This window comes from Erythrolamprus reginae, chromosome 4 (assembly GCF_031021105.1).
Source record: "Erythrolamprus reginae isolate rEryReg1 chromosome 4, rEryReg1.hap1, whole genome shotgun sequence".
In the NCBI taxonomy this organism is placed as follows: Eukaryota; Metazoa; Chordata; class Lepidosauria; order Squamata; family Dipsadidae; genus Erythrolamprus; species Erythrolamprus reginae.
The window spans coordinates 9788564-9806930 of NC_091953.1; the positions used below are offsets into that span (position 1 = coordinate 9788564).

General features: G+C 40.2%; 1 protein-coding gene across 2 annotated transcripts in view; it reads left to right on the forward strand.

Annotated features, from left to right (window-relative positions):
• Nucleotides 1-3876: 3876 nt before the first annotated feature.
• Nucleotides 3877-18367, forward strand: part of NAALAD2 (N-acetylated alpha-linked acidic dipeptidase 2) — a 44790-nt gene continuing 30299 nt past the window's right edge. For both annotated transcript variants that reach the window (XM_070751645.1, XM_070751646.1), the window contains exons 1-3: nt 3877-3991; nt 15052-15163; nt 16693-16879. In XM_070751645.1, the coding sequence (XP_070607746.1) occupies nt 3910-3991; nt 15052-15163; nt 16693-16879 (381 nt within the window). In that variant the 5' untranslated portion in view covers nt 3877-3909. The remainder of the gene's footprint in view (nt 3992-15051; nt 15164-16692; nt 16880-18367) is intronic.

Here is an 18367-nt window from a genome sequence, read left to right on the forward strand (position 1 = left end):
TTCCCTCCTGAACCTTAAAGTTTAACCCTTTAACATATTTAAATGTTTCGATCATGTCCCCCCTTTCCCTTCTGTCCTCCAGACTATACAGGTTGAGTTCATGAAGTCTTTCCTGATACGTTTTATGCTTAAGACCTTCCACCATTCTTGTAGCCCGTCTTTGGATCCGTTCAATTTTGTCAATATCTTTTTGTAGGTGAGGTCTCCAGTGAGATCTCCTGTAGGTGATCACAGCTGCATTGGAAATTCAACAGGAATAGAAAAGAATAGAATAGAATGGAATGGAATGGAATGGAATTCTTTATTGGCCAAGTGTGATTGGACACACTAGGAATTTATCTTTGGTGCAGATGCTCTCAGTGTACATAAAAGTCTATCTATCTACGGAGAGGGGCGGCATACAAATCCAATAAATAATAATAATAATAATAATAATAATAATAATAATAATAATAAATTAATAATAATAATAATAAATTAATAATAATAATAATAATAATAATAATAATAATAATAATAATAATAATAATAATAATAAAAGAAAAGAAACATTTGTCAAGAATCATGAGGTACAACACAATGAGTATCATAGGGGTCAAATAAGCAATCAGAAAACAATCAATATTAATAAAAATCTTAAAGATACAAGCAACAACTTACAATCATAAATGGGAGGAAATGGGTGATTGGAATGATGAGAAAAAACTAGTAGTAATAGTAGTGCAAACGTAGTAAATAGTTTGACAGTGTTGAGGCAATTATTTGTTTAGCAGAGCGATGGCGTTTGGGCAATGAAGGGCTACCAAAAATTTTACTACCACACTGTGGGCATGGCTTATGCAGGATGCCCTGCTTTTTCTTTCAACATCTTTCAGTGTAAATTGGGTGCTCTGGGGTGGAGCTCCATTCTTGTGTCTAGTTGTCTTGGTGTGCAGTGCTCTATAGCAGTGTTTCCCAACCTTGGCAACTTGGAGATATTTGGATTTTAACTCCCAGAATCCCCCAGCCAGCGAATGCTGGCTGGGGAATTCTGGGAGTTGAAGTCCAAATATCTTCAAGTTGCCAAGGTTGGGAAACACTGCTCTATAGTGACATTTTGAGGGTAGGAGTTGAAACAGTTTATGTCCAGGATGCGAGAGGCCGGTCAATATTTTCACAGCCCTCTAGAAAGACCTGACTTCCTTACAACCACATCAGTGGGAAGATTGTTTGCAGATTTGTCACCTGCTGAACTTAAATGCTTTTCTGATGGAGAAGAGTGGAAAGTGGAGAATTATAATAGAATCATAGAGCTGAAGGAGACCTATGCCCCAGGTAGAAGATCCAAGACAAATGAGTGTCCAATACTTTTTTGAATACCTCTAGCAAGAGAGCACCTCACTATTTTACCAAAGTAATTCCCTTTTTAATTATTAGAACCTGGGCATAACTGCATTTGACTACATGCTAAAAAGCTGACAGAGAATGGAGAACAGAAGAATCAGGGAGTATCATGTATATAAATATTATTTTATCTCTGTATACCACCAATACGAACTTGACAAAACAAACAAACAAACAAACAAATAAATGACAAATCTTCAGCAATTGGCAAAAAGACAAAGAAGGCCCAGAAATTTATATTTGAACTACTCTTATCAGCTGTAGGAACAAGCGGACCCTCTTTTAACTCTACCTGGCCTTGGAATGCCTTATTGCTTTAGGCTGAGAAGATAGCTGGTTCTTCCAGCTATAATATCAGCTGTAGGAACAAACTGCCCCACCCTTCAACTCTACCTGGCCTTGAAATGCCTTATTGCTTTAGGCTGAGAAGAGAGCTGGTTTTTCCAACTGTAATGTCAGCTGGGAAGGAAGAAAGAAAGAAAGAAGGAAGGAAGGAAAGGAAGGAAGGAAGGAAAGAAAGAAAGAGAAAGAAAGAAAGAAAAGAAAGAAAGAAAGGAAAAAGGAAGGAAGGAAGACAGGAAGGAAGGAAAGAAAAAAAGAAAGAAAGAATTCACACACATGAGACATTGTCTAACTACTGAAAGCTGAAGGAGCTATCATAGATAGATAGATGATAGATAGATAGATAGATAGATAGATAGATAGATAGATAGATAGATAGAGACAGACAGACAGACAGACAGACAGACAGACAGACAGACAGACGACAGGATAGAGGACAGACAGACAGACAGATAGATAGATAGATGCTTATTTATACAGATGTGTCCTTTTTCCAGATGAGTAAATAGATCTAAAAGGTGAGGTATCCAAGGCTAGGTATGTGGACTACTCAAATAAGGGTATTCCAATGTAATCCAAATGCAACAACTCATCAGGAATCAAGAATTAGTTTTTCCTTAATAAAATATTAACTGGCCCTCATTAGATTGCTAACCAGTAATCTAACCAAGGAGATAGGGCACCCACTCTAATGGTAAACAGCCTCGTAAAACAAAGCAATACATTTCTATGTAAGGATAATGGATGTTTTGGAATGGCAGGGAGAATATTTACGAGGTCCACAGAGCAAGGGTCATTGCTGCTTTTCTGTTTAAAAGTGAACTCAGAATCCAGAGTTTTGATGGTATCTGTTTTAAGTTCACAGAAATAGTCAAAGCTGAGGAGCATCTCCACGTACTCAACAGTATCTATTCTAGATGATTAAAATAGTTTCAAAGTCCCATCCAACTCTTATGTCATTTTCTTACACCATGTGCTGTGTCTTCCTTTCCAGCTTCCCGATGCTTTATTCATTACAGTGTGTTGTGTGTTGTGCTGTGACGTGTTGTATGTGTGGTGTGTTTTAGGGCAGAGGTCTTCAAACTTGGCAATTTTTCAGATTGTGGACTTCAATTCCCAGAATTAATCATGTCAACTAAAAGAGACTTGTGAAGAGGGTATGACACAATCAATCAATCAATCAATCAATCAAACAATCAATCAACCTTTTATTACAGTGACAAACCTAGACTTAAATAAAGGTTAGTTGGGGGAAAGATCAGAAGCAACGTGAGAAAATATTATTTTACTGAAAGAGTAGTAGATGCTTGGAACAAACTTCCAGCAGACCTGGTTGGTAAATCCACAGCAACTGAATTTAAACCTGCCTGGGATAAACCTAGATCCATCCTAAGATAAAATACAGGAAATAGTATAAAGGCAGACTAGATGAACCATGTCTTTTTCTGCCTTCAATCTTCTGTTTCTTATGCACGCCTGGAATGCCCTAACTGGCTCTCTGAATTGAAGTCCACAAGTCTTAAAAGTTGCCAATATCTCATATATCTTCTCTTCTATCTCTTCTATCCATTAAATCTATCTCTTTTATCTCTTATATTTTCTGCTATTCTCTCTAGTTATATTTTACTCCTATATTTCTCTTCTATACTCCCTTTGATACATTCTACTCGTATATATCCTCTATTATTATTGTGTATTATTGTGTATTGGAGAAAACAAACAAATAAAATAAATAAATAAAAATAAAAAAGTTTGGAGACACGGGTTGAGAGGGAGCTTGGAAATAGGTGCCCTAGGTCCCGAGTGGGACTCCCTTTGATACATTCTATTCGTATATATCCTCTTAATTATTATTGTGTATTATTGTGTATTGGACAAAACAAACAAATAATAAAATAAAAATAATATAAATAAAAAAATAAATAAAAATAAAAAAAGTTTGGAGACGCGGGTTTAGAGGGAGCTTGTAAATAGGCGCCCTCCGTCCCGACTCTAGTCTTCCTCTGGCCTCTCCCTCAATCCCAGTTTATCGTCCCAGCTGGCTTTCGGAGTGTGTGTGTGTTGGGAGGGGGAAATGATTTGCCAATGGGCGGAGAGACGGGTGAGAGCTGCCCAGCCCGGGACGGGAACCTTTCCAGTCCCTCGTCCCGCGCCGGCCGTCCTTGGTCTTGGGGAAAAGCGAGCATGGGCCGGTGGCAAGTGGTGCTTTGCAGCTGGCTGGGCGTCGCGGCGCTCCTGGCGTTTTTCCTGCTGGGTTTCTTAGTGGGTAAGCGCGGGTTTTGTTTTTTGTTTTCCTTCAACGGGAGGGGAGAGCGCAGGGTCTGGATCGGAGCGCAACCGCGGCGATCCCGGACGCTTTCGCGCGCTGTATATGGAGCTCTGATTATTTTTTTTCGACGTGGAGGCGCCACGCGCGTACGCGGGGTGGGTTTCCACGGGCTCTTTGCCCTGTTGACCCTTCCAACGGGCTGTCCGGCTTGGTGAAAGGATAGGATGGGGTGTGAAGGGGGGGATGCGTTGCTGTTTCTTGCGGAGACCCTGGTTTTTACCGATTTTACAGTGTTGGACCTTGAAGGTCATCTAGTCCAACCCCCTTGCCCAAGCAGGAGAACCCACACCGGTTTTATTTTTATTTTATTTATTTATTTTGGTCAAGGGTGTTTATTTATTTTTATTTTATTTTTATTTATTGTTAGAGTTGAAAGGGACCATGCAGGTCATCAAGTCCAGAGTTGGGGAGTTCACAACCTCCGCAGTCAGCTTCCAGCCTTTGTTCCTCGTTCGGCCCTCTGGTGCTCTGGAGAATAGAGTGACCCCCTCCTCTCTGTGGCAACCCCTCATATACTTGTATACAGCTATCATGTCCCCTGTGGCCCTCCTTTTCTCAAGGCTATCCATGCCCAGTTCCCGCAATCTCTCTTGGTAAGTCTTGGTTTCAAGTCCCCTAATCATTTTGGTTGCTCTTTTCTGCACCTTCTCCAGAGTGTATTGGTAGGGTACCTAGATATAATATAAGGGGATAGATGGGGAACTTATCAACTTTGCAGACAACACCAAACTGGCAGAAATGGCCAACACTCCAGAAGGTAGGCGCAAAATACAGAAAGATCTTAATAATAATAATAATAATAATAATAATAATAATAATAATAATAATAACAACAACAACAACAACAACAACAACAACAATAATAATAATAATAATAGGTTGGGAAATTATTGGGAAGCGCCCGACTGGTGATGAAATACAAAATCCAGCATAGTGATCTCGTTTACTGTGTTGTATTGACATAATCATGATAATGATTACAACAACAACGAACTTGAACTTGAACAATGGGTGCTATCTAGCAAAATGAAATTCAAAATGAAAAAAAAGGAAGGTTCTGCATTTAGGCAAGAAAAACAAAATGCACAGGTACAATATATTTGGTACCTAGCTCAATAGTAGTAACTGTGAGAGGGATTTTGGAGTACTAGTGGACAAGCATTTAAATATGAGTCAGCTGTGTGCAGTAGCTGCCAAAAAAGCCAACACAGTTCTAAGCTGCATTAACAGAGGGATAGAATCAAGATCATGTGAAGTGTTAATACCACTTTATAAGGCCTTGGTAAGGCCACACTTGGAATACTGCATTCAGTTTTGCAAAAAGGATGTTGAGATTCTAGAAAAAGTGCAGAGAAAAGCAACAAAGATGATTAGGGGACTGGAGGTTAAAACATATGAAGAGCGGTTGCGGGAATTGAGCATGGCTAGTTTAATGAAAAGAAGGTCCAGGGGAGACATGATAGCAGTCTTCCAATATTTCACAGGTTGCCACAAAGAAGAGGCAGTCAAATTATTCTCCAAAACACCTGAAGGTAGAACAAGAAACAATGGGTGGAAACTAAACAAGGAGAGACGTAACTTAGAACTAAGAAGAAATTTCTTGACAGTCAGAACAGTTGATCAGTGGAACAGCTTGCCTCCAGCTTGCCTCCTTCTTGTGAATGCCCTAACACTGGAAGTTTTTAAGCAGATGTTGGATGACCATCTGTCTGAAGTAGTGTAGGGTTTCCTGTCTAAGCAGGGGGTTGGACTAGAACAGTGTTTTTCAACCAGTGTGCCGTGGAACACTAGTGTGCCGTGAGACATGGTCAGGTGTGCTGCGAAGCTCAGAGAAAGAAAACAAGAGAGAGAGAAAGAGAGAGAGAGAAAGAGAGAAAGAAAGAGCAAGAGAGAGAGAGAGAGAGAAAGCAAGAGAGAGAGCAAGAGAGAGAAAGAAAGCAAGAGAGAAAGAAAGAGAGGGAGGGAAGGTGGGAGAGAGAAAGACATAGAGGGAGGTAGGGAGGGAGAAAGAGAGCAAAAAAGAGGAGAGAAGGAAGAAAAAAAGAGGGATGGAGAGAGAAAAAAGGAGGAGAGAAAGAGGGAGAGAGAAATAGAGCGAAAGGGAGGAAGAGAGATAATTTTTTTGTCCAAACTTTTTTTAGCTGCCCCCCCCCCTCAATGTGCCCCATGGTTCTGTAAATGTAAAAAATGTGCCGCGGCTCAAAAAAGGTTGAAAATCACTGGACTAGAAGACCTCCAAGGTCCCTTCCAACTCTGTTATTGTTGTTGTTGTTGCTGCTGCTGTTGTTGTTATTATTATTATTATTATTATTATTATTATTATTATTATGGGATGGTAGGAACGCTGATTGAGTTCGGGTGAGGTCAACAGTGGAAAAAATTACATGGGTAAATTTTGGGGGATTTGGTGATGAAAAAACAGAGTCAGGCAGTGATTTCCAGGCATTAAGTACTTGGTTGCTAAAGACGTATTTTCTACAGTCAGGCTTGGAGTGGTTTACTTTGAGTCTGTATCTTTTGTGTGCTCGTGTATTGTTGCGGTTGAAGCTGAAGTAGTCATTGACAGGAAGGACGTTGTAGCAGATGATTTTGTGGGCTATGCTTAGATCGTTTTTGAGGCGATGAAATTCTAAGCTTTCTAAGCCTAGGATTTCAAGTCTGGTTGTGTAAGATATTCTGTTGCGAGTAGAGGAGTGGAGAGCTCTTCTCGTAAAGTATTTCTGGATGCTTTTTAATGTATTTATGTCCAAAATGTGGCGTGGGTTCCAGGCAGATGACAGTCCAATCTCTTCTTGAAAGCTTCCAGTGAAAGCTTCCCAAACTTTTGAAGGCAACTACTGTTCCATTGTTGACGGCTCTCATGGGTCAGAAAAGTTCTCCTTATTTCTATGCTGAATCTCTCCTTTGTTCAGTTCCCATCCATTATTCCTTGTCTGGCCTTTGGATGCTTTGGAGACCACGAGTAGATTGAGTAACTCCGGCATTATTGATGCATCCATGCAGGTTCAGAAGATAAAAGTCCATTTCTGAACAACGGCTTGTGGCTAAGGAAGTATACTGGTACCCATAGTTCCCTCTAAGCTGAGCAGTGAGCAATCGCTCACTTAAAAATCATCATCAACTCAGAGTTTTCCAAACCTGCCCAGAAGCCGAGAGGGAAAGAGTGAGAGGGAAGGAGAGAGAGAGGAAGAGAGGAAGAGAGAGAAACAGATAGAAAAAAGAGAGGAAGGAAAAGAGAAAGAAAAAGAATGGGAGTAAGGAAGAGAGAAAGAAAATCAAAATCTAGTTTGAAACTAGCTCAACTATTTAAGTGGCATTTTGATATTGATAGAGTTGCCCTATTATGAGCTCACTGTTATAGACACACAGTACAGTATTTTATTTTGAAATTCTCTGAGGCAAAACAGGGTGGGTTTTTTATTTGTTTGTTTGTTTGTTTGTTTGTTTGTTCGTTCGTTCGTTCGTTCGTTCGTTCGTTCATTCATTCATTCATTCATTCATTCATTCATTCATTCATTTATTTATTTATTTATTTATTTATTTATTTAATATTTCTGTGCCGCCCAGTCCCAAAGGGACTGCCGCTCAGACACTATACTTTTCCGCCCACCCCCCCAAAAAATTAGAGGGAACACTGCCGGCCGGGCCTTCGTGCCGCTCTCAAATTTCCTGGGACATTTTTCCTGGCTCAGGTTCTTAAGTAGAAAATGGTTCTTAAGTAGAGGCAAAAAAATATTGAACACCCAGTTCTTATCTAGAAAAGTTCTTAAATCGAGGCGTTCTTAAGTAGAGGTACCACTGTACTTTTATACTTTTACAGAAATGTAGGATGATCAAGGCGTATCATCGTATCTACCAATTACAGTGAATACATAACATCGTGTCCTTATACAGCAAAAGGAGGAATTCATAAGTGCACATCCTAGCAGATACAAATCATGTAAACAGGAACATGTAGGTTCAAACAGGCAGGCTTACACCATCTTACACAATCGAGAACTCTCTGTCTTGGGACATGGGTCTTTGCGTGTTACAATAAGTGAAGGAGTTTATTCAGAATTTAGTGAGATGTAGAAAAGAGAAAGTGACAAGCTTTACCTTAAGTATAGAAAGTACAACGAACGGTTTATGTTAGAGGAATTGTTAAAGATATAATACCAAATATTACACTTAAAGATATAATAGCAATAGAAGATTCTTTCTGCGCCAACTCAAAAAGTTCAAACGGCCCAAGGAGCTGCTGTTACAGTTCTACAGAGGAATCATTGAGTCTGTCATCTGCACCTCTATAACTGTCTGGCTTGGTGCTGCAACACAACAAGACCGACACAGGCTTTAGAGGAGAATCAGAACTGCAGAAAAAACAATTGCTGCCAACCTGCCTTCCATAGAGGACTTGTATACTGCACAAGTCAAAAAGAGGGCAGTGAAAATATTTACTGACCCCTCGCATCCTGGACATAAACTGTTTCAACCCCTACCCCCAAAACGTCGCTACAGAGCACTGCACACCAAGACAACTAAACAAATAATTCCCTCAACACTGTTAAACTATTTACTAAATCTGCACTACTATTACTACTAGTTTATTTCCCCATCATTTCTATCACCCATTTCCTCCCAGTTATCACTGTATGACTCTAACTTGTTGCTTGTATCCTTAAGATTTTTTTATTAATATTGATTGTTTCCTCATTGCTTATATGACCCCTGTGACAATCATTAAGTGTTGTAGCTAATGATTCTTGACAAATGTATATTTTCTTTTATGTACACTGAGCGCATATACACCAAAGATAAATTCCTTGTGTGTCCAATCACACTTGCCCAATAAAGAATCCTTATCTATTCTATTTATCCCTCAACTGGATCTCAGATTCAACTAGAAACATAGAAACATAGAAGTCTGACTGCAGAAAAAGACCTCATGGTCCATCTAGCCTGTCCTTATACTATTTTCTGTATTTTATCTTAGGATGGATATATGTTTATCCCAGGCATGTTTAAATTCAGTGACTGTGGATTTACTACCATGTCTGCTGGAAGTTTGTTCCAAGCAGCTACTACTCTTTCAGTAAAATAATATTTTCTCATGTTGCTTTTGATCTTTCCCCCAACTAACTTCAGATTGTGTCCCCTTGTTCTTGTGTTCACTTTCCTATTAAAAACACTTCCCTCCTGGACCTTATTTAACCCTTTGACATATTTAAATGTTTCGATCATGTCCCCCCTTTTCCTTCTGTCCTCCAGACTATACAGATTGAGTTCATTAAGTCTTTCCTGATACGTTTTATGCTTAAGACTTTCCACCATTCTTGAAGCCCGTCTTTGGTCCCGTTCAATTTTGTCAATATCTTTTTGTAGGTGAGGTGTCCAGAACTGAACTAGTCTTGAAAGAAGCCCATAGCTTACATATTTTCATATAACTAAGTTACAAACATTTTTTGAATTCCATGCCAAAGTTCAAGTTTTACAACTTTCATTTAAAATTGCATCCAATTAAGTAAAATGCCTGAGTGAATACTTTTCTCTATTCAGATGGCTTCAGTGACTCATTATGAGCTTGAAGATACCTGTGACACTAATTAAAGGAAACAGGTCTGATTGAGAAATCACCCAACTCCAATAACGTATTCTATTCTTATATTGGTTATGAAGACTATAGAAAATAATGTGCATATCGTGTCTTCCTCAGTATTACAGAGGCCCCCAAACTTGGCCACTTTAACACTTGTGGACTTCAACTCCCAGCATAGCTGGCTGGAGAATTTTATTTATTTTTATTTATTGTTAGAGTTGGAAGGGACCATGTGGGTCATCAAGTCCAACGCCCTGCCTAAGCAGGAACCCTATAGCATCCCAGCCAAATGGCAGTGCAATTTCCTATTTAAAATGTCCAGAGCATTGGAGTTCACAACGTCCACTGGTAGGTTGTTCCACTGGTTGATCATTCTGACCGTCAAGAAGTTCTTCCTTATTTCCAGGTTGAATCTCTCCTTGGTCAGCTTCCAGCTGTTGTTCCTCGTCCGGCCCTCCGGTGCCCGGGAGAATAAAGTGATCCCCTCCTCTCTGTGGCAACCCCTCGTATACCTGTAGACTGCTATCATGTCCGCTCTGGCCCTCCTTTTCTCTAGGCTATCCATGCCCAGTTCCCGCAGTCTCTCTTCGTAAGTCTTGGTTTCTAGTCCCCTGATCATTTTGGTTGCTCTTTTCTGCACCTTCTCCAGAGTTTCAATGTCTTTTTTGAAGTGTGGTGACTAGAACTGAACACAGTACTCCAGGTATGGTCTGACCAGGGCATAGTAGAGTGGTATTAAGACTTCCCTGGTCTTGGAGTGTATTCCCCTGTTGATGCAGCTTAGGATTGTATTGGCTTTTTTGGCTGCTGCTGCACATTGTTGGCTCATGTTTAGTTGATTATCCACCAAGACTCCGAGATCTCTTTTGCAGTCGCTACTGCTAAGAGGGGTTTCTCCAAGGCTATATGTGTGTCCAGGTTTCTTTTTACCTAGGTGAAGGACTTTGCTCTTGTCGATGTTGAACATCATTTTGTTGGTGTGGGCCCACTGTGTTAGTCTGTCCAGGTCTTTCTGTAATTTGAGCCTGAGAATACTGGGAGTTGAAGTCCACAAGCCTTAAAGGTTGCCAGGTTTGAAGATTTCTGCAGTATTAGGACATCCTGCTACTTGGGTCTTCCCACCCCAATGTGTACAGCATCTCCAGTCCTGAAAGCTGACCAAATTCCTTGGGACAGCCATTCTTACATCATTGCTTTCTGAATGAATAGAGAGTTACACAAAACCTTGCAACAGAGCCAGAGCGATTTAAATTGTGTTGGCTTGGCCTGGAAAGAAAATAAAAAAAATAAAGGATGATTGACTCTGAGAACTGGCATAACATGATGTCTCTGTCCCTCTTGCTTTGGGAATAAAAGTCGCCATTTTTTATTGCTTCACTTACACACTATGCAAGCTTTCTTTGTGCTTGGAAATTCATTGTTATTTTTGGGGCACCGGAAGGGTTACATAACATGCAGCCTTGTAAGTCCGTGCTATATTTTTCCATATATTTCCACCCACACCCCTGGTATGGGGATTGGAGGAAAGGATGACAGGCACGTATTAGATAATAGATATACGTATAAATATAGAAACATAGAAACATAGAAGTCTGACAGCAGAAAAAGACCTCATGATCCATCTAGTCTGCCCTTATACTATTTTCTGTATTTTTATCTTAGGATGGATATATGTTTATCCCAGGCAGGTTTAAATTCAGTTACTGTGGATTTATCAACCACGTCTGCTGGAAGTTTGTTCCAAGGATCTACTACTCTTTCAGCAAAATAATATTTTCTCACGTTGCTTTTTATTTTTTTATTTATTTATTTATTTATTATTTAGATTTGTATGCCGCCCCTCTCCGCGAACTCGGGGCGGCTCACAACAAAGCATAAACAGATCGTACAAATCCAAATGGATTCAAATAAATTTAAATATTTAAAAAAGTTTTAAAAAGAACCCCAATATGCTAACAAGCACACACACAAACATACCAAACATAAATTGTACATGCCCGGGGGAGATGTTTCAGTTCCCCCATGCCTTACGGCAAAGGTGGGTTTTAAGAACTTTGCGGAAGGCAGGGAGAGTAGGGGCAGTTCTAATCTCCGGGGGGAGTTGGTTCCAGAGAGTCGGGGCCGCCACAGAGAAGGCTCTTCCCCTGGGGCCCGCCAACCGACATTGTTTAGTTGACGGGATCTGGAGAAGGCCCACTCTGTGGGACCTAATCGGTCGCTTGGATTCGTGCGGCAGGAGGCGGTCTCGGAGATATTCTGGTCCAATGCTTTTGATCTTTCCCCCAACTAACTTCAGATTGTGTCACCTTGTTCTTGTGTTCATTTTCCTATTGAAAACACTTCCCTCCTGGACCTTATTTAACCCTTTAACATATTTAAATGTTTCGATCATGTCCCCCCTTTTCCTTCTGTCCTCCAGACTATACAGATTGAGTTCATTAAGTATTTCCTGATACGTTTTATGCTTAAGACCTTCCACCATTCTTGTAGCCCGTCTTTGGACCCGTTCAATTTTGTCAACATCTTTTTGTAGGTGAGGTCTCCAGAACTGAACACAGTATTCCAAATGTGGTCTCACCAGCACTCTATATAGCGAGATCATAATCTCCCTCTTCCTGCTTGTTATACCTCTAGTTATGCAGCCAAGCATCCTACTTGCTTTCCCTACCACCTGACTGCACTGTTGACCCATTTTGAGACTGTCAGAAATCACTACTCCTAAATCCTTCTCTTCTGACGTTTTTGCTAACACAGAACTGCCAATACAATACTCAGATTGAGGATTCCTTTTCCCCAAGTGCATTATTTTACATTTGGAAACATTAAACTGCAGTTTCCATTGCTTTGACCATTTATCTAGTAAAGCTAAATCATTTACCATATTACAGAGGCCTCCAGGAATATCAACCCTATTGCACACTTTCAATATGATTATGAATACAGGAAATGGATACAAATAAATGGGGGACAGCAGGATAGGGACTGTAGACAATATGCCTGCTGGTGCGTTTATGCAAAGACCTCTTAGGAGTGGGGTGACGTCAACAGTAGACAGTTTAAAGGTAAAGTTTTGGGGGTTTGGGGGAGAAGTAGTGCATTGCACTACTCTGTTATTGCAGTCGTATTTTCTGCAGTCAAACTTCGCGCAATTTACCATAAGTTTCAATCTATTATGTGCTCATATATTGTTGTGGTTGAAGCTGAAGTATTTAGTGATGGGTAGGACATTGTAGCAGACAATTTTCTGCACTACCCTTAAATCGGGCTGAAGACAGCGAAGTTCTAAGCTGTCTAATCCCAAAATTGCAAGTCTGATGATCTAGGACAGTGATGGTGAACCTATGGCACGGATGTCACAGGTGGCACACAGAGCCATATCTGCTGGCATGTGAGCCGTTGCCCTAGCTGAATTCCAACTTGCATGTGTGTGCCGGCCAGCTGATGTTTGGCTCCCACAGAGGTTCTGGGAGGGTGTTTTTGGCTTCCAGAGAGCCTCCAGGGGAATGGGGGAGGGCGTTTTTACCCTCTGCCAGCTCCAGGAAGCCTTTGGAACCTGGGGAGGATGAAACATGAGCCTACTGGGCCCACTAGAAGTTGGGAAACAGGCTGTTTCCAGATCGTGCAGAATGCAGCTGCGAGAGCAATCATGGGCTTCTCTAAGTATGCCCATGTTACACCAACACTCTGCAGTCTGCATTGGTTGCTGATCAGTTTCCGGTCACAATTCAAAGTGTTGGTTATGACCTATAAAGCCCTACATGGCACCGGACCAGAATATCTCCGGGACTGCCTTCTGCTGCACGAATCCCAGCGACCGGTTAGGTCCCACAGGGTTGGCCTTCTCCGGGTCCTGTCGATTAAACAATGTCGTCTGGCGGGACCCAGGGGAAGAGCCTTCTCTGTGGTGGCTCCGACCCTCTGGAACCAGCTCCCCCCTGAGATTAGGATTGCCCCCACCCTCCTTGCCTTTCATAAACTCCTTAAAACCCACCTCTGCCGTCAGGGATGGGGGAATTGAAACATCTCCCCCTTGCCCATGTAGTTTTTGTGTATGATTCGATTGTGTGCTTGTTTTTTTATATATTGGGGTTTCTTTTTTTGGACTTTTTAACCTAAAACTGTAATTTAGATGGCTAAATATTAGATTTGTTACTATGTACTGTTTTTTACCATTGTTGTGAGCTGCCCCGAGTCTGCGGAGAGGGGCGGCATATAAATCCAATAAATCTAATCTAATCTGTTTTCGCCCTCCCCAAGCATTTAATTATGGGTGTGGGCACTCGTGCATGGACGATAGCATAGTAGGTGCATGCTCTTTTAGCATCCGACGGAAAAAAGGTTTGTTATCACTGATCTAGGATCATCTTTCGGCTTATCATCTATGACAGAGGTCTTCAAACTTGGCAACTTGTGGACTTCAACTCTCAGAATTCTCCAGCCAGCTATTTCATCTAATCTCATACACCACCAACTTTTACCATGCTGTCTGGAGGATTCTGGGAGTTGAAGTCCACAAGTCTCAAAGTTGCCAAGTTTGGGGATCCCTGATCTATGATTTCACTGCAGTATATGTACCACTATGTTCTGTTCTGTTTTATTTATTTAAAGTTTTGATTTTTAAGTCTGGGTTTGTCATTGTAATAAAGGGTTGATTGATTGATTGATTGATTGATCAATTGATTATTATTAGTAGTAGTATTTATTAATTTGTATGCCACCCCTCTCCGTAGACTCGGGGCGGCTCATAGCAATGATAAAAACAATATACAATGACAAATCTAATAGTTAGAATCTAAAATAACAATAATACATTTTAAAAAGTCTAAAAAAACAAGAAACCCCAATATATAAAAAACATACATACAGTCATATCATACACACACACAAAAAACCCTACATAGGCAGGGGGAGATGTTTCAGTTTCCCCATGCTTGACGACAGAGGGTTTTTTTAAGGAGTTTGCGAAAGGCAAGGAGGGTGGGGGCAGTTCTAATCTCTGGAGGGAGCTGACTCCAGAGGGTCGGAGCCACCACAGAGAAGGCTCTTCCTCTGGGTCCCGCCAAATGACATTGATTGTATCACTACCCTCTCCACTAATCTCTTTCATATTTAATTTTCTCCTGGTGATTTCTGCATCTTAGCCTGTTACTGAACAGTCAAGGGACAAGGCCTTGGTTTTGGACAGGTGTATTTGTACCTGATTCCCATTAGACACTGCTGGAAGTTGAGACCATGACCCTTCTCAGATGATGAGCCTCCATAGGTCAGCCATTAGGTCTCTGAAATGACATATAGGGTTTTCTGCTTGAGCAGGGGGTTGGACTAGAAGATCTCCAAGGTCCCTTCCCACTGGGTAATTCTGTCAATTATTGGGAAGGAATAAATGAACTATCATCTCATCCCTTTTTTGACATTGCAGGTTGGTTGGTGGAATTCTTCATCGAGCCGCGTGACACCAGTAAGGTCTTTCCAAATGTGAGAAAACAACTCATGTCAGAAATGAAGGCAGAAAATATCCAGGATTTTCTACAGTAAGTCTGCTGTTTTAACCACCATACTGTTGGCTTTCTTTTATTTTGTAGGTTTTGGAAAACAATCTGGAGTGGGCTGATCACACAGAGACACACACACACAAATACTTTGCCAGTTATATATGTGTTTGTATGTGTGAGAGAGACAAAGATATAGATATAGAGAGATATAAATATATAAAGATAGATAGATAGATAGATAGATAGATAGATAGATAGATGGGTGGGTGGGTGGGTGGGTGGGTGGGTGGGTGGGTGGGTGGGTGGATGGATGGATGGATGGATGGATGGATGTTTGGATGGACGGACAGATAGATGATGATAGGTAGGTGCGTAGGTAGTTAGGTAGGTAGATGATATAGATAAGGATAGAGATTATATAGATATATAGATATATAGATATAGATATATGACATGTTTTTGCTGATATATAGATATACAGTAGATATATATGTGTGTGTGTGTGTATTTATGTATGTATGTATGTATGGACGGACGGACGGACAGACAGATAGATGATGATAGGTAGGTGCGTAGGTAGTTAGGTAGGTAGTTAGGTAGATGATGATATAGATATATAGATATAGATATATCACATGTTTTTGCTGATATAGATATAGATATATAGTAGATATAGATATAGATGATAGATAGATAGATAGATATAGATTAAATATAGATATAAATATAGATGTAGAGACAGAGACAGAGACAGAGACAGATACAGATACAGATACAGATACAGATATAGATATAGATATAGATATAGATCAGTGAGGGGCTAAACTTACCGTACTTTTTTGGAGTATAAGATGCAATGTAGTTTTTGGGGAGGAAAAGAGTGGAAAGAATCTGCTTACCAAGTATTCATCTGGCTAGCATCCTTAGTCTGGTCAGCTTCAGCACATTATTTTATCCCCTGGTTATGGCTTTTCAAAAAACTTTATTCGGAGAGAGTAACAATGAAAGAGCTTGCAAGCCAGTAAGAGCTGGGAACATCATTAGCACCTGGAAAGAAACGTTCAGAGCAAGTTAGAGCAATGGGAAAAAACCCTGCAAAGTCTTAGGGCTTGGAAAACATTCTTCACAGAGAGTAACAATGAAAGAGCTTGCAAGCCGGTAAGAGCTGGGATCATTGTTAACACCTGGTTAGGACTGGAAATAAACTTACGCAGAGCAAGTTAGAGCAATGAAAAAAACCCTGCAAAGACTTAGGGCTTGGAAAACATTCTTCTCAAAGAGTAACAATGAAACAGCTTGCTAGATAAGAGCTGGGAAGATTATTAGCACCTAGTTAGGGCTGGGGGGGAAAAGTTTTTTGTGGTGGGTGGGAAAACTACATTTAGAGTATAAGGCGCACCTGAATTTTCAGACTCATTTAGGGAGGAAAAAGGTGTGTCTTATACTCCAAAAATACGGTACTTCTGTAGATACTATATGCTAAATAAATAAATTAAAAACCAAACAAACAACAGCCCCGTTTCAGAGCTCAGCTGTGTTTCCTTCCTGATATGTTCTGCTTTTTCTAGCTCCTTCACCAGCTTCCCCCACGTGGCTGGAACAGAACAGAACCTTCGGTTGGCCAAGCAAATCCAGAGCCAGTGGAAGGCCTTTGGCTTGGACACAGCAGAACTGATTCATTACGACGTCCTCCTTTCTTACCCAAATCAAAGCTCTCCCAACTATATCTCCATTACCGACGATGGTGGAAAAGAGGTATGGAAGGCAGGGCGTTTCTTCTTCTGTGGAGGGAAAAACTGGGCGGAAGACTACGTGGAGGAAAGCCACAGCAAAACCTAAGATCCCTCTAGAACCGGGGAGTCAAACTTGTTTTCATTGAGGGCTGCATCAGGGTTGTGTTTGACCTCAAGGGAGGGGCCGGAATGGGTGTGGCGACCTTGACATCACTTGTGTTAGGTGCAGCTGCTTAATTCTGGTTTATTTTATTTAATTTTATTTAATTTTATTTATTTTTATTTATTTTTATTTATTTTTATTTATTTTATTTATTTTATTTATTTTATTTATTTTATTTATTTTATTTATTTTATTTATTTTATTTATTTTATTTATTTTATTTATTTTATTTATTTTATTTATTTTATTTATTTTATTTATTTTATTTATTTTATTTATTTTATTTATTTATTTTATTATTTTATTATTTTATTATTTTATTATTTTATTTTATTGTATTGTATTGTTTTGTTTTGTTTTGTTTTATTATATTTTATTATTTTATTTTATTTTATTTTATTTTATTTTATTTTATTTATTTATTTTATTTATTTATTTTTATTTTATTTATTTATTTATTTATTCATTTTTTTATTCATTCATTCATTCATTCATTCATTCATTCATTCATTCATTCATTTGCCGCTCATCCCAAAGCGGACTCAGAGCGGCTAACAAATGGGATAAATACAATACAAGTGGTACCTCTACTCAAGAACTTAATTCATTCCGTGACCAGGTTCTTAAGTAGAAATGTTTGTAAGTAAAAGCAATTTTTCCCATAGGAATTAATGTAAAAGCAAATAATGCATGCAAAACCATTAGGAAAGAAATAAAACCTTGGAATTTGGGTGGGAGGAGGAGGAGGACAGTCGCTGCCCAGAGCGAAGGGAGTGTTTCTTTTCTCTGGGTGCTGGCAGAGGTTTATTCCCTGTACAAGCGCCCAGAGAAAGGAAAATGCTTTGTTCGCTCTGGACTGCCAAAGCCTCCTTAAGCGCCACCAAAATGTTCCTCTGGCAGCCCAGGAAAGCCAGAGATGGCCAGGATTAAAGGGGGAATGGCAGGAAACTGGCCAGGCCTTCGTGCCGCTCTCAAATTTCCTGGGAAATTTTTCCGGGCTCATGTTCTTAAGCAGAAAATGGTTGTTAAGAAGAGGCAAAAAAATCTTGAACACCTGGTTCTTATCTAGAAAAGTTCTTAAGTAGAGGCCTTCTTAAGTAGAGGTACCACTGTACTTTTATATCAGTAATAACAATAAATAATATCTTTAAAAGAACCACATACACAGCAGTTAATCTAATTCCAGGCCTACCGGAAAAGCCAGGTCTTAACAGCTTTCTGGAAGACCGGTAGTGAGTCGAATCTCTGGGGACAGTTGATTCCATAGGGTCGGAGCCACCACAGAGCAGGCTCTTCCCTGAGGTCCTGCCAGCCGACATTGTTTGGCAGACGGGACCTGGAGAAGGC